This window comes from Bufo gargarizans, chromosome 1 (genome assembly GCF_014858855.1).
Source record: "Bufo gargarizans isolate SCDJY-AF-19 chromosome 1, ASM1485885v1, whole genome shotgun sequence".
NCBI classification, from domain to species: domain Eukaryota; kingdom Metazoa; phylum Chordata; class Amphibia; order Anura; family Bufonidae; genus Bufo; species Bufo gargarizans.
In genome coordinates this window covers 494967126-494991679 of record NC_058080.1, presented here as the reverse complement: position 1 = coordinate 494991679, position 24554 = coordinate 494967126, and the positions used below count along the sequence as shown (strand labels likewise).

Genomic DNA, 24554 nt, shown 5'->3' with positions numbered 1-24554 from the left:
AAAGTAAAAATGTCAGCAGCAATGAAATACCACCAAATGAAAGCTCTATTAGTGAGAAGAAAAGGAGGTCAAATTCATTTGGGTGGTAAGTTGCATGACCGAGCAATAAACGGTGAAAGTAGTGTAGTGCAGAAGTGTAAAAAGTGGCGTGGTCATTTAGGGGGTTTCAGCTAGCGGGGTTGAAGTGGTTAAGGCCACTCGTCTCATCAGGGCTTTCCATAGGTCCCATCCTGAGAAGGTGGGCTCTGAGTGTCCGGAGTCCACTCGTAGAAGGAGGGGTACTGTCACCACCAGACATCTGAGAAGCTCTGACAGACGTTCGTCAGAACCTCCTCCTTGAGGTTCCTTTTGTTTTGCTTTCGTTTTCTCATCTCGTTAGCCTCTCAACTGTCATGTAGTTGCACTGATTGCATCCCTTTAAATCCCTTCCCATACTGCATCACTTTGCAGTTTATACAACTTCCTGGAGTGTGTGCATGCTGGATGCTACTACTGAGTCTTCTACAGATAAGTTTTGTTCATTCATTTGTGTTTTCCTGTTTTCTGGATCCCAGATGACCCTTACTCCCTCCGTATCAAGTGTAGGGAGCCGGTGGTCGTGTCCCCTCACTATTATAGGGTGTTCAGGTGTTATACAGTCGAGGAACGAGAATATGCGATCATCTACCATTGAGATTTTTGCATAGGCTGAGCAGTTAGGGAGAGAGCCAGGTCTGTTGCAGGGCTCTCCCTTTGGTTCCTTAGTTTTGGATCCAGTCAGTCGGATCTTCATTTTGTGTCTTCTAGTTTTCTGTACACCTTCCGTGACACCTATGCAGGTCACATATCCCATCCACCACAGATGAAAAGAGAGCCAGGATTCCCAGGCAGTGCAAAGGCATCAACCTACCTTTCCGGCTGGCTAACATCTTCTCGTTCAAATAGTTTGTGGGAACTGTAGTTTCCAAGGTGGATGGGATATGTGGAGATCAGTTCCTAGCAATGGAGAGCTGTGCTGAGTGTAAGATATGGCATAGCACTGTACTGTGCGCCTATAACAATGAGCAGGAGTGCAAATTCTGATGATCGCTCGTATGAATGTGAGTTTACTTGAGAAAATATATTAAATACAGAAGGTAGAAAAAGGTGGACATTTCTAAAACATATGATATAAAGAGGCCATGTCTTTGCAGCCTCGCCAACACCTCTGGGAGGTGATCGGGTATACAGTAGACAGACAATCTCAAAGTCGTATATTACTAGCGTAAAAGTCATTTCTGGTATTGCTTCCAGTGTGAAGCACACAACATGGATCTGCGAGCCCAACAAGCAGCCAGTTCCCATTTCTTACAGCTGAATTGTTTAGCAAAGTCTCCCTCCCATTTAAGTAAAGGAGATTTAATTGGAAAATTAAATCTCCTGCGTATAGCTTGTAATATTGGACTAGTATATTTTCTTTTAGTAAAAAAAAAAAAAAAAAGAGTAAAAAAATAGGTAAAAAAATGATACGTGCAATAAAATGGATTTCAGGGAAACTCATGATTTGTCGGAGGAATCTGAGAATACGTTTCTAGTCTGGACTAATGTCAATGCAATGTAATGTAAATATGGTGGTGATAGAGATCAAGAAAGCTCATACCTTCATGCATCATATGTTTGGTCATAGTGGCAAGTGAGATATGTTGTCTGGAACGGTTCTATATAAAGGTTGTCATTTGTTTATGTAAAGTTGAAAATGTTGATTGAGATATCGGAATTGTGAGTTTTGCTGAGATAGTACATGATATGTGGTAGTATCAATATTGTATATAGGTCAACTCTTCCCATCCAGATTGGTTCAAAAGGGTAGAAGATGATTCAATTCTATTTGTATTTTGGATAATAAAAGGTAAAAAGTTTGCTCCTACCAGTTTGGTGACAGAGGTGGTGATTTGTATCCCCAAATATGTAATAGAGTTGGAGGAAAATTTATATGGAAAATTAGATATCAACCACTGTTTAAGGGTTTGAGGAATGTTGATCCCTAGCATATACGATTTATATCGTTAACCTTATATTAAGGAACATGGACAAATATGGGACTAAGGATTTTTTTAACATGAGTCAGTGAGATTTCTGGGGCTGTGATTTTTTACAATAGTCAGTAGAATAAGAAGAAACCTGTTTGCCAAGGTTTGGGAAAAGTAAGAATAGTTGCTTCTAGCATTTCAGTCAGAAAGGACTTGGTCTCCATTGCTTGACTGAATAAGTTATGAATATGCTGGAGAAGGTGTTTGAATGTTGTAATAAATTCATTGGAGAAGCCATCAGGGCCTGGAGCTTCTCCCAACTTTAGGCCACGTATGGCCCTGGAAATCTCAGTAAGTGATAGAGGCTGATGTGAGGTTGTTCAGGAGTAATAGCAGGAAGATGAAGAGATTTTAATAAATCTTCAATTTGGAAAAGTTGTAGGTTGAAATATGGATGTTTCAGAATTAAGGTTGTAAGTTTTGTTATAATACGAGCTAAAATTGTCATCTATATCATGGTGCATGATTTTAGAATAAGAATCCGAGAGTATAACAGAAATTCTATATCTGCATGGTTGTAGCGGGGTTCCGATGGTGCACTCGGTCTCCAATTAGCCACAGACCTGCTGCTTAGCTTCAGGAGTGAGGATCTGTGTTTGACCTTGTTCCCAGGGCGGCTTTTCTAGCTGGGAGGTTCCCTGCTCCCAAGTCTGCCTTGAGCGCCGAGCTGATCACTCGGTGCTCAACTGGTTGGTCTGTCGGTCATGTGACGCTGGCCACGTCACATGACTCTCACTCCCCACTATAAATACAGGCAGCCTGCTGGCCACAGGTTGCCTGTTAATTTAGGTTCCACCTGTGATTTAGTATTTCCTGGCGTACTTACCTCCTGCTGAATTCCTGACGATCCTCTGCCTGCTCCTTGTGTACTTTGCTGCTCTCCTGGTATTCTGACCACGGCCTCCTCCTGACGATCCTCTGCTGACTCCTTTGGTACTTCACGACTCTCCTGGTATTTATGACCCCGGCTTCTCCTGACTATTCTCTGCTTGCTCCTTTTGTACTTTGTAACTTTCCTGGTATTGGCTCGGTCCGTTCATGTTCTGTTGTCTGTCTGTCTGTCATCCCTGCATTTATTTCAAGCTAGAGATTGCCGTCCAGTTGTCCCCTGTCATTAGGACTCGCGAGGCAAGTAGGCAGGGCCATGGGTAAAGGTGGAGCGCAGTGGTCACTTCCCTTCCCCCTGTGTGTGTGTGTATGTGACCGTTACAATTGTGCTGCTTTGACCCTATTGGCCATTAATTTGCTAGCTTTTTTGTAAGCAGCATTAAACAACATTTTCAAAAGCTTAAAGTGTTTATCAAAGTCTAAAACCGAGTGTGTTCTGAAAGCTAGTCTGGCAACAGGCAAATATTTAAGTATAAAAGCAGAATTATTGGTTTGGTTTAAGCTTTCTAGGGAAGCAATTTTCTCTGAGAGGAGTTGGGTATGTGAGCAGTTGATTTTTAAATCTAGTAGTGTGTTGAATTAACAAGCAGATATACGCTTGTATACGAGAGTGGCCTTGGGGGGAAAGGTGTGTTAAAACAAAAAAATTCTTCTATTTCAGAGGAAGGGGTAGAATGTATATATTAAAGAGAATAGAGGTAGGAGTTGTTGCATTGGGGCATGATTCAACCAGGTTAAGTATCCTGTTTCACATTTTGTAATATTATGTACAGACTACTTAGTAGTAAGAAACATGTCTATACAGGTTTAGGTTTTTGACTATTAAAGAAGTACCTGTGGTCCCTTTTGGAAGCATGTATGCATCGCCAGGAGTTTAGTTGTGGGGAGGTCTGCTACCTTTGTATGTGGAATCAATTTGTACATATAAGGTTATCTTTAGTTTTTCTCTGAAGCCTTTTTTTTACAACATTAAAAGGTAATGTGTCAACAGAAAATGACCTATTGTATAAGTCATGTTTTTATGTTAAACACATTTTTAAAGAATTTTTGGTGATGTTATATTTCATTTTCCATGTCAATATCCATATTTAAACAAAATCCATACAATCTTGCAGTTTTTGCACTGACCACTAAGGCTGGGTTCACATCTGCACTGTGAATTCCGGCAGTCTGTTTCGGTGAAGGAACAGACTGCCGGAGTTGACCATATCCAGCATAGTCGGATACCACAGTGCACCACCGGATCCCCATTCACTGGGACCCAGCGGTAATCCGGCTGCTTTCCGGCATATGTGCTGACTTTAGGCCGGACAAAAAATGTTGTGTGTAGCATTTTTTGTCCGGCTGGAAGCAGTGACCGGATTACAGGGCTGGATTTCCAAACGCAGATGTAAACCTGACCTAGGCCTAATAATAGGTGCCACTTCTTGGTCTGTACAGATCACTTTACTGCATTTACCTGCTTATCTGTCATTCTAATCCTGCCTGTAATAATATTACCTGTGTGTATAGATGACACAGGATCCACCATTCACAATAGGTGACTGTCAAAGCTTGTCTACTTCTTTCTTGTACAATGACCAGTGCACAGAAAATTTTCCCATAGAAGACAATGAAGTCCCCTCCTGACCAAGGGCTTCATGAATGCTATTAAGAACAGCTCAGGCAAGATGGCCGCCCCAATAATAATGTTCAGGAAATTGAATAAATAAATCTGCAATCAAAAAAGGAGATGTTATAAATGGCAGGAAAAAGTTTTGGTGACACATTCCCTTTAAGGAAGTAAGCCTATAAGGAACTCAGAGCATAGACATTTATGACTGTAAAGCTTGTATTGTTAATGGTGCATATGAGGGTAATATACTTCCCCTTGTCATCCGTGTAGACCTCTAATATTTGGAAGAAAGCTGAGTTTTTGACAGGAATGAACACCCCTTTTTCTTATCGGCACTGGAGTAGATGTACAGGAAGTTTTTATTGATTAATTTTGGAAGTGATTCTTTCTGAAAATGGGATTCTGGTAAACACAATACATCTGCTTTAGATCTGTGAGTCCCTCTCCAAAAAGGGATTTTTGTAGGGGCTCTTCAGGCCTCTAACACTCATAGACAAGAACTTTACTGACATCGGTATTCCGTGGAGGTAAGGATGGTATATACAGGATTCAACTCATACACTTCTGTATAAATTGGATGACAAGAAAAAGGCCTGAGTTGAGTCAAGGGTGCCATCCATAAACAGAGGTAAACATATTAATAGAATGTACAAAAAATGTAAGTACAAGTGTTCTATAGTGTTCTATCCTCCTGGTATAATGATGAAAACAAAACCCTAAGTTAATGGGTCAATAATGATAAATGTTGGGCAGGTCCGACATTGGGGTTTCCCTCTACCTCTACTGACGAAGCTGGGCAGTCACTAGGCTGCGTATGGGAATTGGTAGGGATACCCAGGTAGGCGAGTTCTTTTTGTCCTCTGGAGTCACGCTCAATAGGGTGATCGTGGTGCTCCTCTGACAGGTAAAAGTCCAGGCCAAGTAAGGCGAGATAGGGTCAGAGACCCAGCACTTGGATCCTGGAGACCCCAATGGTGGCACCACTTTGAGACCCTGTGGTAAGACTGTTTCTTTTTTTACTAAGCACTGGTAATCAAGGCACACTCGTGCAGCACATATTTTTATTATCTTATATTTATTGTTTATTAAACGTTAAGCTTTAACAAGGTCACCCATTTTGTCGTTATACATCCTCCTGGTATAGGAAAAACATTCTGATCAGTAAAGAATGCTGCTCAAACTCAGGAATCAGTTTGTAGGACGCAAAGAGTCACATTAAATGATCTGCTTCATGTAAACGAAAAGGAAAGTACCTCAGTATTTCTTCTAGACTAAGGTCAATTCAGAGGTGGACTTGGCTGGAGAAGTTGAAGATTTGGGGCTTCTTTGAGTAATTGAGGGTGAATTGACTTCTAGACCCCACAGGTGCAGCACATAAAGGCTTTGATCTATAGTAAAAAAAAAATGTGGGTGAGTCATTTTTTGTATAAGTTTTGTAGGAAACACCCACTTGTACAGGATTGGCGCATAGCAAAAAGGGTGCCAAAAACAGAGCCTGGAAACTATATGCCGGTAAGTTTAACATCTGTCGTGGATAATCTGTTTGAAGGTTTTCTAAGAGATGCTATCTTGGAGGATCTCAATGAAAAAAGGCAAATAAAGCCATATGAGCATGGCTTCATGAGGGATCCGTCATGTCAAACTAATTTAATCAGTTTCTATGAGGAGGTAAGTTCTAGACTTGACAGCGGCGAATCAATGGATGTCGTATATCTGGACTTCTCTAAAGCATTTGACACTGTACCACATAAAAGGTTAGTATATAAAATGAGAATGCTCGGACTGGGAGAAAACGTCTGTATGTGGGTAAGTAACTGGCTCAGTGATAGAAAACAGAGGGTGGTTATTAACGGTACACACTCAGATTGGGTCACTGTCACTAGTGGGGTACCTCAGGGGTCAGTATTGGGTCCTATTCTCTTCAATATATTTATTAACGATCTTGCAGAAGGCTTGCACAGTAAAATATAAATTTTTGCAGATTACACTAAACTGTGTAAAGTAATTAACACTGAAGAGGACAGTATACTACAGAGGGATCTGGATAGATTGGAGGCTTGGGCAGATAAGTGGCAGATGAGGTTTAACACTGACAAATGTAAAGTTAAGGAATAATGCAAATCACCCGTACATACTAAATGGTAAAACACTCGGTAACACTGACATGGAAAAGGATCTAGGAATTTTAATTAACAGCAAACTAAGCTGCAAAAACCAGTGTCAGGCAGCTGCTGCCAAGGCCAATAAGATAATGGGTTGCATCAAAAGGGGCATAGATGCCCATGATGAGAACATAGTCCTACCACTTTACAAATCACTAGTCAGACCACACATGGAGTACTCTGTACAGTTCTGGGCTCCAGTGAACAAGGCAGACATAGCAGAGCTGGAGAGGGTCCAGAGGAGGGAAACTAAAGTAATAACTGGAATGGGGCAACTACAGTACCCTGAAAGATTATCAACATTAGGGTTATTAACTTTAGAAAGAAGACGACTGAGGGGAGATCTAATAACTATGTATAAATATATCAGTGGTCAGTACAGAGATCTCTCCCCTCATCTATTTATCCCCAGGACGGTGACTATGACGAGGGGACATCCTCTGCGTCTGGAGGAAAGAAGGTTTGTACACGAACATAGAAGAGGATTCTTTACGGTAAGAGCAGTGAGACTCTGGAACTCTCTGCCTGAGGAGGTGGTGATGGTGAGTACAATAAAGGAATTCAAGAGGGGCCTGGATGTATTTCTGGAGCGTAATAATATTACAGGCTATAACTACTAGAGAGGGGTCGTTGATCCAGGGAGTTATTCTGATTGCCTGATTGGAGTCGGGAAGGAATTTTTTATTCCCCCTAAAGTGGGGAAAATTGGCTTCTACCTCACAGGTTTTTTTTTGCCTTCCTCTGGATCAACTTGCAGGATGACAGGCCGAACTGGATGGACAAATGTCTTTTTTCGGCCTTATGTTACTATGTTACTATGTGTGCGGCTTTGTCCCATAGGATTTGTGTGTTTCTTCCTGGCTGCAATTGTAGCTTGAGAGAGGTCAGTAAAGAGCATTATATTTTTATATGGTTCAGGCAGGTGTTTAGCCCGTCTTCATTTTTGCATTAGTTCTTCCTTCACATGAAAGAAATGAATACGAGCAATATAAGCACTTCGTAAAGCACCAGATATACCTTTTGGCTTCAGAAGATGGTGGGCCATATCCACAATAACAATATTAAGATCATGTCCTAGAGACCCTCCACTATCTAGTAACATATATGTTGTGTAATGTTATAAATATATAGTGTGATTCTGTATACTTTGATGCCACCATTGTGTAACATTATCTGTAACAAAAGAAAAACTTCAGGCCCTATTGCATCTGAAGATAATCTTTCAGATCGTCGTTTGTATTGGGTAATCTTTTAACATTCTTAAAAATCCTCGTTTGTTAGTGGCAGATTGTGCTGTGTAATCACCTGCAGGAGCGTACGGCATTATCATGATTTATAATGCTATGTGTCTCTGCATGGCCTTTTTTCCACGGAATCATAGTGACATAAAGCTGTCAGTATGATTCTGTAGAAATAAGGTCAAGCAGAGACACATAGCATTATAAATCATGATAATGCCGTGCGCTCCTACAGGTCCAGAGCGGAGGATCACACTCACACACGGAGCGTGATTCCCGCAATGGACTCGCTCGTGTGAAACAGCCCTTATACTGATTCCTTGCTGGCTTAAATTTAGACCATTTTCTATGCCTAAAACAGGCCTAGAAAATGATAAATGAGACGGGCCTGCCAGCCCTTCCCAATCCCCCCTCCCAGACCTGGTGTGGGCAGGGAAAAGTCAGACTGCTGCGCAAATAACATTTGTGTCGGAATCTACGGCAGATATAAGCCAGAAAACTGGCGTCTGTCTTATAGTTAATGACCCCCATAGTTTTTAATATTTCATGGTGGGGTAAGGAGGTGGAGTACACATGTTTAATGAGTGCATTCCTAGCAGGTGCATGAGATAAAAATTAGGGACTCTGGACATTCCATTTGGGTTGTGTTCCGAGGGCATGCAGACTGCGTGTGTGAAATAGATCAACCCTTGGGAGTTGCACCCGGGTCATATGAGTTATCCTGTCAAGCTGGTGTCAGCCACATTTATCAACTGCTTTCAAAAAGTCACAAAAATTGTTGTAAACTTACTCCAGTAAAGTGTCTGTGAAGGTTCTCATTTATCCAGGCCATGGTATATCTGTAAAGAATAAATCAAGGCAACTGGACGTACTGTTGATTTCTTGAAAACGTTTCACTCGTTCTTCCAACGAGCTTTCTCAATTCTGAGTTCGTTGGAAGGACGAGTGAAACGTTTTCAAGAAATCTAGAGTACGTCCAGTTGCCTTGATTTATTCTTTACATATTTACTCCAGTAAAGGTGTGATGTAGAAACTAGTCACATATCAAGACAGAAGACTTAAAGATGCATGAAATTTGTGCGACCTTTTGATAAATTTGGTGCAGACTACAGCAACGTAGACCCCTGCCGAACCGACTTTTAAAATTTTCGTCATGATAAATCTGCCCCAGTAGCTAAATGGCCGTTATTGGCATCTACTTGGGTTGTTGCTACTTTTAGTGCACAAAGGGAGACCTGAAATGTGGAGTCCGCTAGTTATGCAGAAAGCCCCTACCTAGATTCTCGATTTTTCCTGAATGAAAAAATTGTCGTATATCAATAACCAACTGGAGAAAACAGCATTTATATATCAGAAACTCTATAGGTTCACTCCTAGGTTGGTATGGTGGCAAAAACACACCAAGGAAACCTTGGAAATGAGCATACCTGAAATCAGCTTTGATCAGAAACAAGACAATGGGGTTAGGTTCATGTCCAGGGGCGTAGCTATAGGGGGTGCAGAGGTAGCAGTCGCTACCGGGCCCAGGAGCCTGAGGGGGCCCAAAGACCCTTGTGCTGCATAAGAAGACACACAAAGCATTGAGGGAAAGGGGGGCCCAAGCCTAACTCTTGCACCAGGGCCCATGAGCCTTTAGCTACGCCCCTGTTCATGTCATTATCCTCAAAGCTGAGCAGACATTCCCCCTGCATGTTCCTGCAGTGTATAATGGTTGCCAGTCTTGGAGTGAGAACATACTGCAGACAAATTCTGCTCTCTGGTGAAATACTGTATCTCCAGTAGAAACCCCTATTTCTTAAAATGCACTGTATACGTAGAGCAAATACTATATAGTCAGGAGCGGGTGACGGGTCTTGTGCTTTTCATGTTAGCACATACTCTTTTGGGTGGAATATTTGGAGTAGGGATATCCCAGATATGCTATTCTTCTGATGGCAGCAATTCTGACCTTGACTAAAAAAAAGCTGCAAATGTATATACTGTATAAATCTGCCCTTGTTTATGTAGAAGATTGTTATAAAGATAGAACAAAAAAAAAATTGTAGAATCATGTCGTGACCATGCAAGAATCAAACGCTATGTGCAAGCTGTCCATTGAATTTTGTTTTTATATTGCATATAGAGTGTAGTTGTATTATTATGAAATGATGAGAACGCAGTGCGTGTGTATGCTTCCCCCAGTTAAGTAAAAACAGTGCTTGGGTTTTTTTTTGTTTTGTTTTTGCTTCTGAAAATGTAGAAATCAAACCTGAGTTCATAATGCAGGGAATCTGCAGCCACAGGACATTGCTCACGAAGAATACAGCAGTGTGTTCAGTTGCTGGGGGAGGGAATATGCTGCCGCTCTGCTCCTGTTGGTTAGAGACTTCCCTGCTGTGCAATGTCTGATGGGATTTGTAGTTTTTCCCAACCAAACATGAATAGACTGTGATAGAGATGAAAACTACAAGCGCCAGAAGTCTGTTTAAATAGGAACATGCTTGTTAAAGGAAACCGCTGACAATTAGTGCAAGACACTGATCAGTTTAAAGGGATACACACATACTTGACTTAAAGGAAACGTGTCACCAAAAATTCTCTCTGCCAGTTAAAACCAGATAGTAACACAAATCCTTTTTTTAAAATCTCTTGTTATTTCCTGATTACAGATTTCTTTATTCACATGAATATTATTATTGGGGCGGCTATCTTGCCTGAGCTGCTTTTAACAGCTTTTAGAAAGCATTAAGAGAATTGCTTTACGGCAGCAACATGGTCTATAGACAGAATGGTTAGGCGGGGACAACATTAACTTCTATAGGAGAGTTTTCTAGGCATGCTCTGTGCCCTCTGCAGAGGCCATTGTACAAGGAAAGACTAGATAAGCTCTGACAAACACTTATTGTGAATGGTGTATGCACAGAGGTGATATCATAACAGGCAGGATTAGAATGACATAAGCAGGTAAGGCTACTTTCACACTGGCGTTTTGAGTTCAAAACGGATCAGTTCTGCCCCAATGCATTCTGAATGGATGAGGATCCGCTCAGAATGCATCAGTTTGGCTCCGTTCCGCCTCCATTCCGCTCTGGATGCGGACACCAAAACGCTGCTTGCAGCGTTTTGGTGTCCGTCTGGAGATGCGGAGCCAAACGGATCCGTCCTGACTTACAATGTAAGTCAATGGGGATGGTTCCGTTTTCACTGACATAATATGGTGCAGTTGAAAACGGATCCGTCCCCCATTGACTTTCATTGTAAGTCAGGACGGATCCGTTTTGACTTAGACTTTTTTTAAAAAAGAATAATGCAAACGGATCCATTCTGAACGGATACAAGCGTTTGCATTATAGGTGCGGATCTGTCTGTGCAGATACAAGACGGATCCGCACCTAACACAGGTGTGAAAGTAGCCTAACCGGTAAAGTGATTTGTAAAGACCAAGAAGAGGCGCCTATTATTAGGCTTAATAGCCAGTGTAAAAACTGTAGGATTTTATGCTTTTTGTTTAACCACTTTACATCCGGGCCATTTGCCCTCTTTACTGACCAGGCCTAATTTAGCAAATCTGACATGTGTCACTTTATGTAGTAATAACTTTGGAACGCTTTTACTTATCCAAGCCATTCTGAGATTGTTTTCTCGTGACACATTGTACTTCATGACAGTGGCAAATTTGAGTCGATATATTTCACCTTTATTTATGAAATAATACCAAATTTACCAAAGATTTTGAAAAATTCACAATTTTCTAAATTTCTATTTCTCTGCTTTTAAAACAGAAAGTGATACCTCATAAAATATTTATTACTTAACATTCCCCATATGTCTACTTTATGTTGGCATCATTTTGTAAATGTCATTTTCCTTTTTTAGGACGTTAGAAGGCTTAATATTTATCACCCTGATTCTGCAGTTTACAGAAACACCCCACATGTGGATGTAAACTAATGTAAGGGCACACGGCAGGGCGCAGAAGAAAAGGAGTGCCGTATGGGTTTTGGAAGGCAGATTTTGCAGAAAAGGTTTTTAGATGCTATGTCCTATTTGAAGCCCCCCTGATGCACCCTTACAGTAGAAACTCCCAAAAAGTTACCCCATTTTGGAAACTAGGGGATAAGGTGCCAGTTTTATTGGTACTATTTTGGAGTACATATGATTTTTAATTGCTCTATATTAAAGGGAACCTGTCACCAAAAAATCTCTTATTAAGCTGTTCAGAGTACCTTATAGTGCTACATAGTAGTGTCCTATAGCACTTTTTCATCGTTTCCCAGCATTTATCCTCATTGAGAAATCAATGTTTTATTCAGCTGCTGCCCCGTGTTTCAAGTCAGGCTTGAAAACAAGGGGGCAGCGGCCTAGGCATCTCCAATCCTGCTTTTTCCGGACTCTCAGTGCCGGGACCGCGCTCTCAGCCCGCATGCACAGTAAGGGCTGTTGTAGCGCGATCCCGGCTCCGGCTCGTACACTCAGCCGGCTTCAGTCTCGCTTCTGCGCCCGCCAGCCTTACATACTCGGGGCCGCGCACGGCATCTTCTCTTCCTGCGCATACAGAGCGTGATCTCGGGCACGAGTATGTAAGGCTGGTGGGCGCATGCGCAGTAGCAAGACTGAAGCCAGCTGAGTGTACGAGCCGGAGCCGGTTACTGCGCATGCGGGCTGAGAGCGCGGTCCCGGCACTGAGATGCGGCGTGTCAATCAAGGCGGCGAGAGGCCGGAAAAGCAGGATTGGGGACGCCTAGGCTGCTGCCCCCTTGACTTCAAGCCTGACTTGAAACACAGGGCAGCAGCTGAATTAATCATTGATTTCTCAATGAGGATAAATGCTGGGAAACGACGAAAAAGTGCTATAGGACACTACTATGTAGCACTATAAGGTACTCTAAACAGCTTAATAAGCGATTTTCTGGTGACGGGTTCCCTTTAAGTTTTTTGTGAGGCAAGGTAACCAAAAAATTGCTGTTTTGGCACTGTTTATTTTTTATTTTTTAAAACATTCATCTGACAGGGTAAATCATGTGCTATTTTTATAGAGCAGGTTGTTACGGATGCAATGATATCAAATATGTCTACTTTGTTTTTTTGTTTCAGTTTTTCATAATAAAGCATTTTTTTTTTAAATGTTCTTTTTTCTGTCGATCGTCTTGTGCAGTGACTTGTTTTTTGCAGGAAAAGTTTACGTTTTTATTGGTACCATTTTTGGATACATATGATTTTTTGATCATTCATTATTACACTTTATGGGGCAAGGTGACCAAAAAATGGGTTGTTTTAGCACAGTTTTTATTTATTTATTTTTACAGCATTCACCTGAGGGTTTAGGTCTTGTGACATTTTTATAGAGCAGATCGTTACGGACGTGGCCATACCTAATAAGTTTACTTTTTCTTATTTATTTAAGTTTTACACAATAATAACATTTTTGAAACCAAACAAATTATGTTTCATTGTCTCCATAGTCTGAGAGCCATAGCTTTTTTATTTTTTGACCAATTGTCTTAGTTCAGATCTCATTTTTTTCAGTATGAGGTGACAGTTTCATTGGTACTATATTGGGGGGCATATGGCTTTTTGATCACTTGGTGTTGCACTTTATGTGATGTTAGGTGACAAAAAATAGCTTTTTGGCACAGTTCTTTTTCTTTTTTTTACGGTGTTCATCTGAGATGTTAGGTCATGTGATATTTTTATAGAGCTGGTTGTTACGGATGCGGTGATACCTAATATGTATACTTTTTCTATTTTTTATTTCACTTTAACACAATAATAGCAGTTTTGAAGCAAAAAAAAACTAACATATTTTAGTGTCTCCATTGTCTAAGAGTCATAGTTTTTAAATTTTTTGACCGATTGTCTTTGGTAGGGTCTAATTTTTTTGCGGGAGGAGGTGATGGTTTGATTGGTACTATTTTAGGGGGCATACGCCTTTTTGATCGCTTGGTGTTGCAATTTTTGTGATGTAAGGTGACAAAAAATTGCTTTTTTTGGCATTTTTTTTTTCTTTTTTACGGTGTTCACCTATAGGGTTAGGTCATGAGCTATTGAGCTGGTTCTTATGGACGCAGCAATACCTAATATGTATACTTTTTTTTTCACTTTAACACAATAGCATTTTTTAAACCAAAAAATTATGTTTTAATGTCTCAATGTTCTGAGAGCTATATTTTTATTTATTTTTTGCGATTTTCTAATATAGGCGCTCATTTTTAGCGGGATGTGACGGTTTCACCATTTTGTGGGACACGCTTTTTTGTTCACTTGGTTTTGCACTTTTTGTGATGTAAGGTGAGAAAAATGGCTTTTTTTTTACACTGTTCTTTTTTATTTTATTTTTTATGGTGTTTATCGGACATGGTTTATATCCTATGGGCGGATGTGAGGTGGTTAAATATAGATATTGACATAGAAAATTAAAAAAATAGCATCATCAAAACTTCTTTACAAATACGTTAAACATAAAAACTTGATTTAAATAATAGGTCATTATCTGATGACACATTCCCTTTAACATTAAAATCACCTGCCTAATATTATGTATGTCCTTCTTGTGCAACCAAAAAGCGGTGACAAACTCCATAAGATCTCGGATGGTGTCCCGTGGCATGGGGAACCAAGTCATTAGTAGTAGACCCTTGAAGAGTATAGCCACATGGCAAGCCAGTACTGACATTGAGACATGGCCAAGTAATTTGCGGTCATGCAGGTCACAGCGTGATCAAATTAATTGATTAGAACCAAATACTTTATTTGGTGTTCATAGTTAAAAGCTTTGCGGCATCCCACAAAGCCGTGCTGCCATTTACTGTGAAAGCCAAATAAACAGTTTGATTCTGATTAGGTGATTTGATCCACCTGCAGCTTGCACACTCGCATCCCAATTGCAGCACTGCTGTGCCACGTGGCCGTACCCTCAGTCTTGTAAGAAGTGAGGTTTGGCCTCCATGGTTTGCACTTGTTTTTCCAGCACATTTCACAGATGCTTGATCACATTGATATTTGGGGAATTTGAAGGCCAAGTCAACACTTAGAACTCTTTGTCATGTTCCTCAAACCAGTTCTGAACACATTCTAGCTGTTAGATCCCAGCGACCACACTTTATATTCACATGTGGAAGATTCATTACAGAAATGTTTGCCACAGAAAAGCTTATTCCATACAAGTGAATGGGATTTTTATGGACCATTTATATGGAATTCTGAAAGTCCCTTTTAGATGAATACTTGCATAATTTTTTCTGCAGATTTGCTGCTTTTGGATATGACCCATAAATTATTTTATGTTTAAAGTTAGTAATGTATGTTAGATAGCGGGTTTAATACCCCTTTAACTGGCGGTGTATGGTATCCACCACCTGTCTAAAGATACGTCAGCTCCTTTGCTGGCGTAGATTTAGACCATTTTCTATGCCTAAAACACGTGTAGAAAATGATAAATGAGATGGGCCTACCAGCCCGTCCCCTTCCCCACGCATGCCACGCCCCCTTTTTTAGACCTGTCATGAGTGGGGAAAAGTAGCAGATTGAGTTGCAAATAACCACAATCTGCTACAGATAAAGGGCCAAAAAGTGGCCTATATCTGTTTGTAAATGACCCCCATTGTCTATTATTATGACTGATCGGCTCCAATCAACCATCTGTACCATAAACATCAGATTACGGTGAAGTGTGAACCAGAAGAACCCCATCAAGTGATTATTAGTCTTGAGTAAATATTAAGGAAGAATGAGCAGTATAAAAAAATCCTCAGCTGTAAGCAGATACAGTAGGAATCATTTCTTCTTGGATATTAAGATGGGGCTTATAACTGCAGCGCTTCTACCATTCACTTCAGTGGGAAAGGCGCTGCAAGTACCAGATTATGTGGATAGTCCATCAATATTAAAATCCTGGAATACCCCCAGGACTAATCTAATATTCATGAACATTTTATTACAATACATGCTAAAATAATATATGCTCTTTATGTGCACAATTATAACAGTAGGTCATTCATAAAGTAGAAGTACTGCTGAATTTCGTGGTAACGAATCATTTGTTTCCTAAAATGGCGGCTGCACGTGTTACAAAGTGAAAGTAAGAAGCCTGGGAACGCAAAATCACTCATAATGCCGTGAAGCAAGTCAATCTGCAGATAGCCATCCCTTGTGATGTCATAGCCCTATAAAAGCCTCATCCTGCCCGGTTTCCGCCATTTTATGGTGAGGTGAGAGTAGGGGCAGATGTGGCAAGTGCTAGGCACAGTGTTTCACAAAGCTTTTAATTGTAGAATATTGGATAGGGAGAGTGCAGGGACAGTGTACGGAAATCGTATGGAGAATTTATAGACACTGTAGGGAAATTATAGGGAGACTGCAGGGACAGTTCATGCTAAGTGTAATCGCTCTGTGCATCTTGTTCAACTGCTGCACCATTCAACCTTAATCTGTTCTTTTATACATAGACTTACTGTGCATCAGACTTAGCGTCAACGGGTGGTCTAATATATAGGCACGTTTATCTAGTTCACCTGCTGCACCATTTATACTTAATCTGTTCAGTTATACTTAGACTTACTGTGCAGGAGACTCAATATCAACAGGCGGTCTGATATATAGGCACGTTTATCTAGTTCACCTGCTGCGCCTTTCATACTTAGTTACATAGTTACATTATTGATTCAGTTACTGTACACTATGGCCAAAAGACAGTTGCCTGGGCCCTCCAAAGGAACGGCAAGTGGCAAAATATTGGTGTAGCCGGCACAACTAGCAGCAGCTGCAGCAACAGGCCAGGGCTCATCGAGTGGTCATGTCGTGTTTTGACCAACAATCCAGCTGTACTGGAATGGTTGACTCGCTCTTCAACATCATCTTAAGTGACATCAGATACACACAGCCAGGAATTGGTGGGTTCCTCTGACACCACACTTAGTTGATATGGCCCAGGAACAACCTCTGTACCCTCAATAGTCCTGCAGCTGCCTCTTTCAACTGCTCAAGAAGTAATGCATGCTGCTGGCACTGCTCATTTTTCAGCGAGGACGAGCTTAGTGAGGACAGTCAGCGGCTACAGGCCAGCACAGACTTGGAGGAGAGGTCCGCTGTGTCCTCCCTTAGGCATGCAACTAGCAATGATGACAGTTGGGTGGGAGCATCTGTTGTGAGCGGTCAGGGATGTGGCCATGAGACTGGAGAGTGTGACATAAGTGACGACCAGACAGTAGTGGATGATGATGTAGCCGATCGCATGTGGGAGCCGGGTGAAGAGGGGACATCATCATCAGGGGGTGAGGGTGACAGCAGCCCTGTGAGACAGCAGCAGGGTGTCAGCGTCCTGATGAGCCAGCAGGGTGGAAGCAGTGTGAGATCTGAAGCCAAATGTGCCCGAGATAGACCGCTTGCTACTGGGGAGCATACCTGTGAGGAAACAACTAGCGGTGCACGGTTTCATAAAGGCAGCGGCAGGCAAACAGCATGAAATGGGCGGGGTAAAATACTCAGCGCTGTGGGAATTTTTTATCAAGTTGCTGGAGGACGGTAGTGGGGTGGTATGCAGGATATGTGGGCAGAAGGTAATGCATGGACAGGTCAGTGTTAATGTTGGCTCCACATTACTAAGGGATTAATTATGTAATTTCATTCCTTCATGTCCTGGAGGGGATGTTTATAAATCTGACTGGTGAGGGGACAGAAGACGAGGTGCCTACATCTCACCGCCACCTGAGCCCTGTGGAGGCTGAAATGGCACAGGAGGTGGATGGGGACAAGGAGGAGGACATAAACGCCCAGGAATTCTATACAGAACTAGGTGGTTTATCTACCAAAGCGACAGGAGAGGAGCTAGAGGGCGACAACGCTGATGACCCCGACAGACCGTGGCAGTATGCAGTGGAGATGGAGGCAAGGAGTCCCTCCGAGTCCCTTGTGCAAATTGCCATATGCATGCTGAGTTGCTTGTGTAGTGACAGCCGCATTATCACCATTCGGCAGAGGGTTGACTACTGGCGCATCACAATGTTAGACCCTTGCTACTGGTCCAAAATGGGGGCCATTTTTTACACCTTCTGAGAGGGATGAAATACTCAACTACTATCGAGACATCGAGCACCAGCTCCATCAGCAGCAACTTAAGTCTTGAGTCTCTGATGAGCAGTTTTCTTCAACCGCCTACTGAAAAAACCACCCAGCAGCAGCAGGACATGGAGCAGAATCTGAACCAGGTGAATCAGGTGGTGGCATACTTGGACTGCAACCTGTCACCCTAGATCCAAGATCCTCTGGACTACCCGGTAGCAACTGGTCGAGTTTGCCCTGGGCAAGATTTCCTGCCCATCCAGTAGTGTGGCGTCAAAGCGGGTGTTTAGTGCGGTGGGTGGCATAGTTAACCAAAAGACAAATCATTTTACAAAATAAAATTTGGGGAGGCTAACCTTTATAAAGATGAATCAGGGTTGGATCAACCAGGATTTCCAGACATCGGTGCCTGATGCAACAGACTATATAATTCTGGCAGTAATGATCTCACTGTAGTGTGTTGCTACACCGGAACATTGTGACAAATGGCCTGTTATATCTGGCCACGTGCTGCTGTCACTATTCGGATGCTGCCACCCACCTGATGCTACCACCTGCTGCCTCTATTGCCATCTACTCCTTCTGTGATCTGCCACCATTTTGTGCTGTTACTGCCACTGCTGTTGCCTCTTCCCTCCACTCTTTTCCAGGGCCACTATTGTGACTGTTCATGTTGTTGCCACCCTCACCACTCTGTTCTGGGGCCACTATTGTGACTCTTTATGCTGTTGCCACCCACACCAGCCTGTTATGGGGCTACTAGTGTCCCTGTTTTGCCGTATTGACATCACTGTTTATTTTTCTGTTCTTCTGATCCGTCAGAAGAACAGAAATATAAAAAAAGAAATGGGTCCTGTAGTTTGAACGTTCAATAAGGCCTCTATCACATGGTCAGTATTTAACATCAGGATTTGATCATGATTTGGAAGCCAAAAGCAGGAGTGGATCCAAAACACAGAACAAATGCACATATTTCCATCACATTTTATCTGTGTTTTGGACCCACTCCTGTTTTTGCCTAACCAATACTGGTGAAATACTGGTGCAAAAACTGACCAAATACTGACCATGTGATAGAGTCCATTAAAGTCCTGCCATGCAAGACTTCTTTTCCCTCCATTCTTTGTAGGTGGGAAAATTAGCAAAATCGCCAGTGTATCAAATACTCATTTTCCCTACTATATACAGTACAGACCAAAAGTTTGGACACACCTTCTCATTCAAAGTTTTCTTTATTTTCATGACTATGAAAATTGTAGATTCACACTGAAGGCATCAAAACTATGAATTAACACATGTGGAATTATATGCATAACAAAAAAGTGTGAAACAACTGAAAATATGTCATATTCTAGGTTCTTCAAAGTAGCCACCTTTTGCTTTGATTACTGCTTTGCACACTCTTGGCATTCTCTTGATGAGCTTCAAGAGGTAGTCACCTGAAATGGTTTTCACTTCACAGGTGTGCCCTGTCAGGTTTAATAAGTGGGATGTCTTGCCTTATAAATGGGGTTGGGACCATCAGTTGCGTTGTGGAGAAGTCAGGTGGATACACAGCTGATAGTCCTACTGAATAGACTGTTAGAATTTGTATTATGGCAAGAAAAAAGCATCTAAGTAAAGAAAAACGAGTGCCCATCATTACTTTAAGAAATGAAGGTCAGTCAGTCCGAAAAATTGGGAAAACTTTGAAAGTGTCCCCAAGTGCAGTCACAAAAAACATCAAGCGCTACCAAGAAACTGGCTCACATGCGGACCGCCCCAGGAAAGGAAGACCAAGAGTCACCTCTGCTGCGGAGGATAAGTTCATCCGAGTCACCAGCCTCAGAAATCGCAGGTTAACAGCAGCTCAGATTAGAGACCAGGTCAATGCCACACAGAGTTCTAGCAGCAGACACATCTCTAGAACAACTGTTATGAGGAGACTGTGTGAATCAGGCCTTAATGGTAGAATATCTGCTAGGAAACCACTGCTAAGGACAGGCAACAAGCAGAAGAGACTTGTTTGGGCTAAAGAACACAAGGAATGGACATTAGACCAGTGAAAATCTGTGCTTTGGTCTGATGAGTCCAAATTTGACATCTTTGGTTCCAACCACCGTGTCTTTGTGCGACGCAGAAAAGGTGAACGGATGGACTCTACATGCTTGGTTCCCACCATGAAGCATGGAGGAGGAGGTGTGATGGTGTGGGGGTGCATTGCTGGTGACACTGTTGGGGATTTATTCAAAATTGAAGGCATACTGAACCAGCATGGCTACCACAGCATCTTGCAGCGGCATGCTATTCCATCCGGTTTGCGTTTAGTTGGACCATCATTTATTTTTCAACAGGACAATGACCCCAAACACACCTCCAGGCTGTGTAAGGGCTATTTGACCATGAAGGAGAGTGATGGGGTGCTGCACCAGATGACCTGGCCTCCACAGTCACCGGACCTGAACCCAATCGCGATGGTTTGGGGTGAGCTGGACCAAAGAGTTAAGGCAAAAGGGCCAACAAGTGCTAAGCATCTCTGGGAACTCCTTCAAGACTGTTGGAAGACCATTTCAGGTGACTACCTCTTGAAGCTCATCAAGAGAATGCCAAGAGTGTGCAAAGCAGTAATCAAAGCAAAAGGTGGCTACTTTGAAGAACCTAGAATATGACATATTTTCAGTTGTTTCCAACTTTTTTGTTATGTATATAATTCCACATGTGTTAATTCATAGTTTTGATGCCTTCAGTGTGAAGCTACAATTTTCTTAGTCATGAAAATAAAGAAAACCCTTTGAATGAGAAGGTGTGTCCAAACTTTTGCTCTGTACTATATATATATATATATATATATATATATATATGAAACCTCCCAGGATAACATGGTTTATGTGAAGTTTCAAGACTGTAATATACAGTCATAAAAAAATAAAGTATGCCTTCTTTGAATTCTATTGTTTAATGTACCAGGACATAAACATTTGGTCTTTAGAAAGTTGTAAAATTAGGTAATTACAATCTCAGATGACACAGCAATACCTGACAAATTCCACCCTGTCATTTTCTATATTTAGCAAAAACTTGACAAAACGATGTGTGAAAAATTAAGTATACTCTTAATGCTTCTGGAGGAATTAAAGGGAATCTGTCACCTAGTTTGAGCATATTAAACTGTTAACATAGCAATGTTCAATAAAGTACCTTCATTCCAGCACGTGTCTTCTTTCTTTTATTCACGTTTTCATTTTGATCAAAAAGCGATTTTTCAAATATGCTAATTAAGCTTCAAGGTGCCCAGAGTGCCCAGTAACGCCCCCCCTGCAGTGCCCAGCCGGCCTTTATTTCAAGCCCAGCACGCCGGAGCTGAACGGCGCCGCCCCCTCCGCTACGTTATGTAATTTATTCACCCCACGATCCTTGCGTCTTCCTTTTTTTCCCCAGAGATCTCGCGCATCCGCAGTATCGCCAACTGCCTGCGCCTGTTCTATACTACGGCTCCTGGGGGCAACAGCCTCAATAGTGTCACTGGGCATGCGCCGAGCCCAGTGACGTAATCAGAGCGCTGTTGCCTCAGGAGCCGTAGTATAGAACAGGCGCAGGCAGTCAGCGATACCCTGCCCAACAATCTGGGAAGGGTTATAAGGCCATTTCTAATCAATTTGAAGTTCATCATTCTGCAGTGAGGAGTATGCACAAGTGGAAAAAATTCAACATAGTTGACAGTCTTCCCAGATGTGCGCTTCCAAACAAATTCACCACAAGGTTTGACCGCTCAATGCTCATAGCAATAGGAAAAACCCAAGAGTTACAAGACTGTACAGGCCTCAGCATGCTAAATATTTAAGTTTATGAAAGTACAATTAGAACAAGACTGAACAAATATGGCTTGTTTGGAAGAAGTGCCAGGAGAAAACCTCTTCCTTCTAAAAAGAATATGGCAGCATGCAGGGCCGGCCTTAGGTGTTCAGGCGCCCTGTGCGAGATAACCTTGTGGCGCCCCCCCCCCCCCCAAAAAAAAAAAAACACTGCTTGTTGCTGGCATCATGGCATAGGCTGGCTGACTATCCAACCAAGTAGTTACCAGCCCTCACACCCCAAAGGCCGGTGTAATGTTATACTTCCCTAGTTCGTGAGATTTCCCTACCCTCGTCACTTCCGGTCGCACCGGACATGACGTGAGGAGGTGTGCCGCGCAGGCGCACAACGACAGGTTAGGGAAATTTCACAGCAGAGTGCGCATGCGCCAGGAGCCTCGCCGGCGGTTAGGGTAGGGAAAAACTATGGGCCAATGCGCAGGCGCAGTGATCGGATGGATGTTCTCAGCTGAACACCGGCCGACACTGCGCATGCATCGGGAGCCTCACCAGCGTTAGGGAAGGGAAAAATTACGTACGGGCCAGTGCTTTTTCCCTACCCTAACCGCTGGTGAGGCTCCCAGCGCATGCGCAGTGTCGGCCGGTGTCCAGCTGAGAAAATTCGTTTCCAATGTAGTATTAATAACTAAACAATTAAATAATAAACATATTGCATTGTCTACTTACCGCCAGGACAATTAGATGATCTGGACTCTGGCTGCAGTCTGGCTCTGGGGACTCCATTGTCACTCTCTTCCCCCCCCCCCCTCCCTCTCTTGTCACTCTTTCCCCCCCCCTTCCCTTGTCACTCTCATTATCCCCGCCCTCCCTTGTCACGCTCATTATTTCCCCCCCCCATCACCTCATTATTTCCCCCCCCATCACTCTCATTATTTACCCCCCATCACTCTCATTATTTCCCCCCCCATCACTCTCATTATTCCCCCCCCATCACTCTCATTATTCCCCCCCCCCATCACTCTCATTATTTCCCCCCCCCCATCACTCTCATTATTTCCCCCCCCCATCACTCTCATTAATTTCCCCCCCCATCACTCTCATTATTCCCCCCCCATCACTCTCATTATTCCCCCCCCATCACTCTCATTATTCCCCCCCCATCACTCTCATTATTCCCCCCCCATCACTCTCATTATTCCCCCCCCCCATCACTCTCATTATTTCCCCCCCCCCCCATCACTCTCATTATTCCCCCCCCCCATCACTCTCATTATTTTTCCCCCCCCATGTCACTCTCTTTCTTTCCTCCCCCCTCCCCACTCTCTTTCTTTCCTCCCCCCTTGTCACTCTCTTTCTTTCCTCCCCCCTCCCCCCTTGTCACTCTCTTTCTACTCCCACCTCCACCTCTAGTGTAGCGTGGCCGAGCTCTGTTAGGTCCGCGGTACAGGAGCATTTGTTTCCTGTACCCGGCCGGACTGACAGGAAGTGCACACTAAGTGAGCACTTCCTGTCAGTCCGGCCGGGTACAGGAACAAAGCTCCTGTACCGCGGACCTAACAGAGCTCGGCCACGCTACATTAACAGGCGCAGGATTCTTTAGACTAGAGCGGCAAGCGCTCAGCCTCAGCCACTCAGGCGGCGCAGAATGAGGGGCGCCGCCAGCCGCCCCCAACTTATATAAGCAACTTTTTTTTTTTTAAACCGCAACGGGCGCCGGGCGCCCCCTGCTGAATATAGGGGGAGGGGGGGGGGGAGAAAACATAAGTGCCGCCTCGCCTGCCCATATTACATTGCGGGCTGTCGGCCGCCCGGCGCCCCTGTTGCTATGGCGCCCTGTGCGGCCGCACAGCCCGCACACCCCAAAGGCCGGCCCTGGCAGCATGACATAAGTTTGTAGTTGAATGTGAACAAACCACAAAACTTATGGAACACTGTTTTGTGGACAGACAAGACCAAAGTGGAGATGTTTGGCCATAATGCACAGAGCCACATTTTTTGAAAACCAAACACAGCATACCAACTGTCAAGCATGCTGGTGGAGGTGTGATTATTTGAGCTTGTTTTGCAGTTATGGGACCTGGGCAACTTGCAGTCATTGAGTCGACCATGAACTCCTCTGTACACCAAAATATTCTAGTGTCAAACGTGAGACCATCTATCCAAAAGCTAAAGCTTGGTCGAAACTGGGTCATGCAACAGGACAATGATCCCAAGCACACCAGCAAATTTACAACATTGTGGGTGAAAAAGAAAAGGATCTAGGTGTTGCAATGGCCCTGTCGAATTCCAGACCTCAACACAATTAAAATGCTGTGCTGGGACCTTAAAGGAGTTATTCAGGACTTATAAAGACCTCAGAGGGTGGCCGACCCCTGGTGGGGTTCATACTTACCTGATCTCCACTACTGTGTTCCGGCTCCATTGTTCGCTATCCATTTCCACAGCTCTGCAATGCTCTGAAATCAACAACCGGTTGACATATATCACGTGACCACTGCAGTCAGTCACTGGATGTAGAGGTGACCTGTCACCTGTGTGGCACATGACCCAGTGACTGCAGATCAGCAACTCTCAGGTCTTTTTAGGTTTTGGATAAACCCTTTAACAGAGCTGTGCATAAAGGAATGCCGACAAACCTCAATGAACTGAAGCTACATTGTAAAAAACAGTGTGCCAAAATTCCTCCCACTATATGAGACACTGATAAAGTCAGAAAATGATTACTCCAAGTTATTGCTGCTAAGCGTGGTTTTACAAGCTATTGATTCATGGGGTCA

General features: G+C 43.0%; 1 protein-coding gene across 4 annotated transcripts in view; it reads right to left on the bottom strand.

Moving 5' to 3' along the window:
• Nucleotides 1-10295, bottom strand: part of THTPA (thiamine triphosphatase) — a 33810-nt gene extending 23515 nt beyond the window's left edge. Inside the window, exons 1-3 of one of the 4 annotated variants that reach the window (XM_044287960.1) lie at nt 10200-10295; nt 5805-5939; nt 4437-4650 (exon numbers count right to left, since the gene is read on the bottom strand). In XM_044287960.1, the coding sequence (XP_044143895.1) occupies nt 4437-4467 (31 nt within the window). In that variant the 5' untranslated portion in view covers nt 4468-4650; nt 5805-5939; nt 10200-10295. The remainder of the gene's footprint in view (nt 1-4436; nt 4651-5804; nt 5940-10199) is intronic. The other 3 variants (XM_044287982.1, XM_044287969.1, XM_044287977.1) reach the window with 3 other exon arrangements.
• Between the last annotated feature and the right edge of the window lie 14259 nt (nt 10296-24554).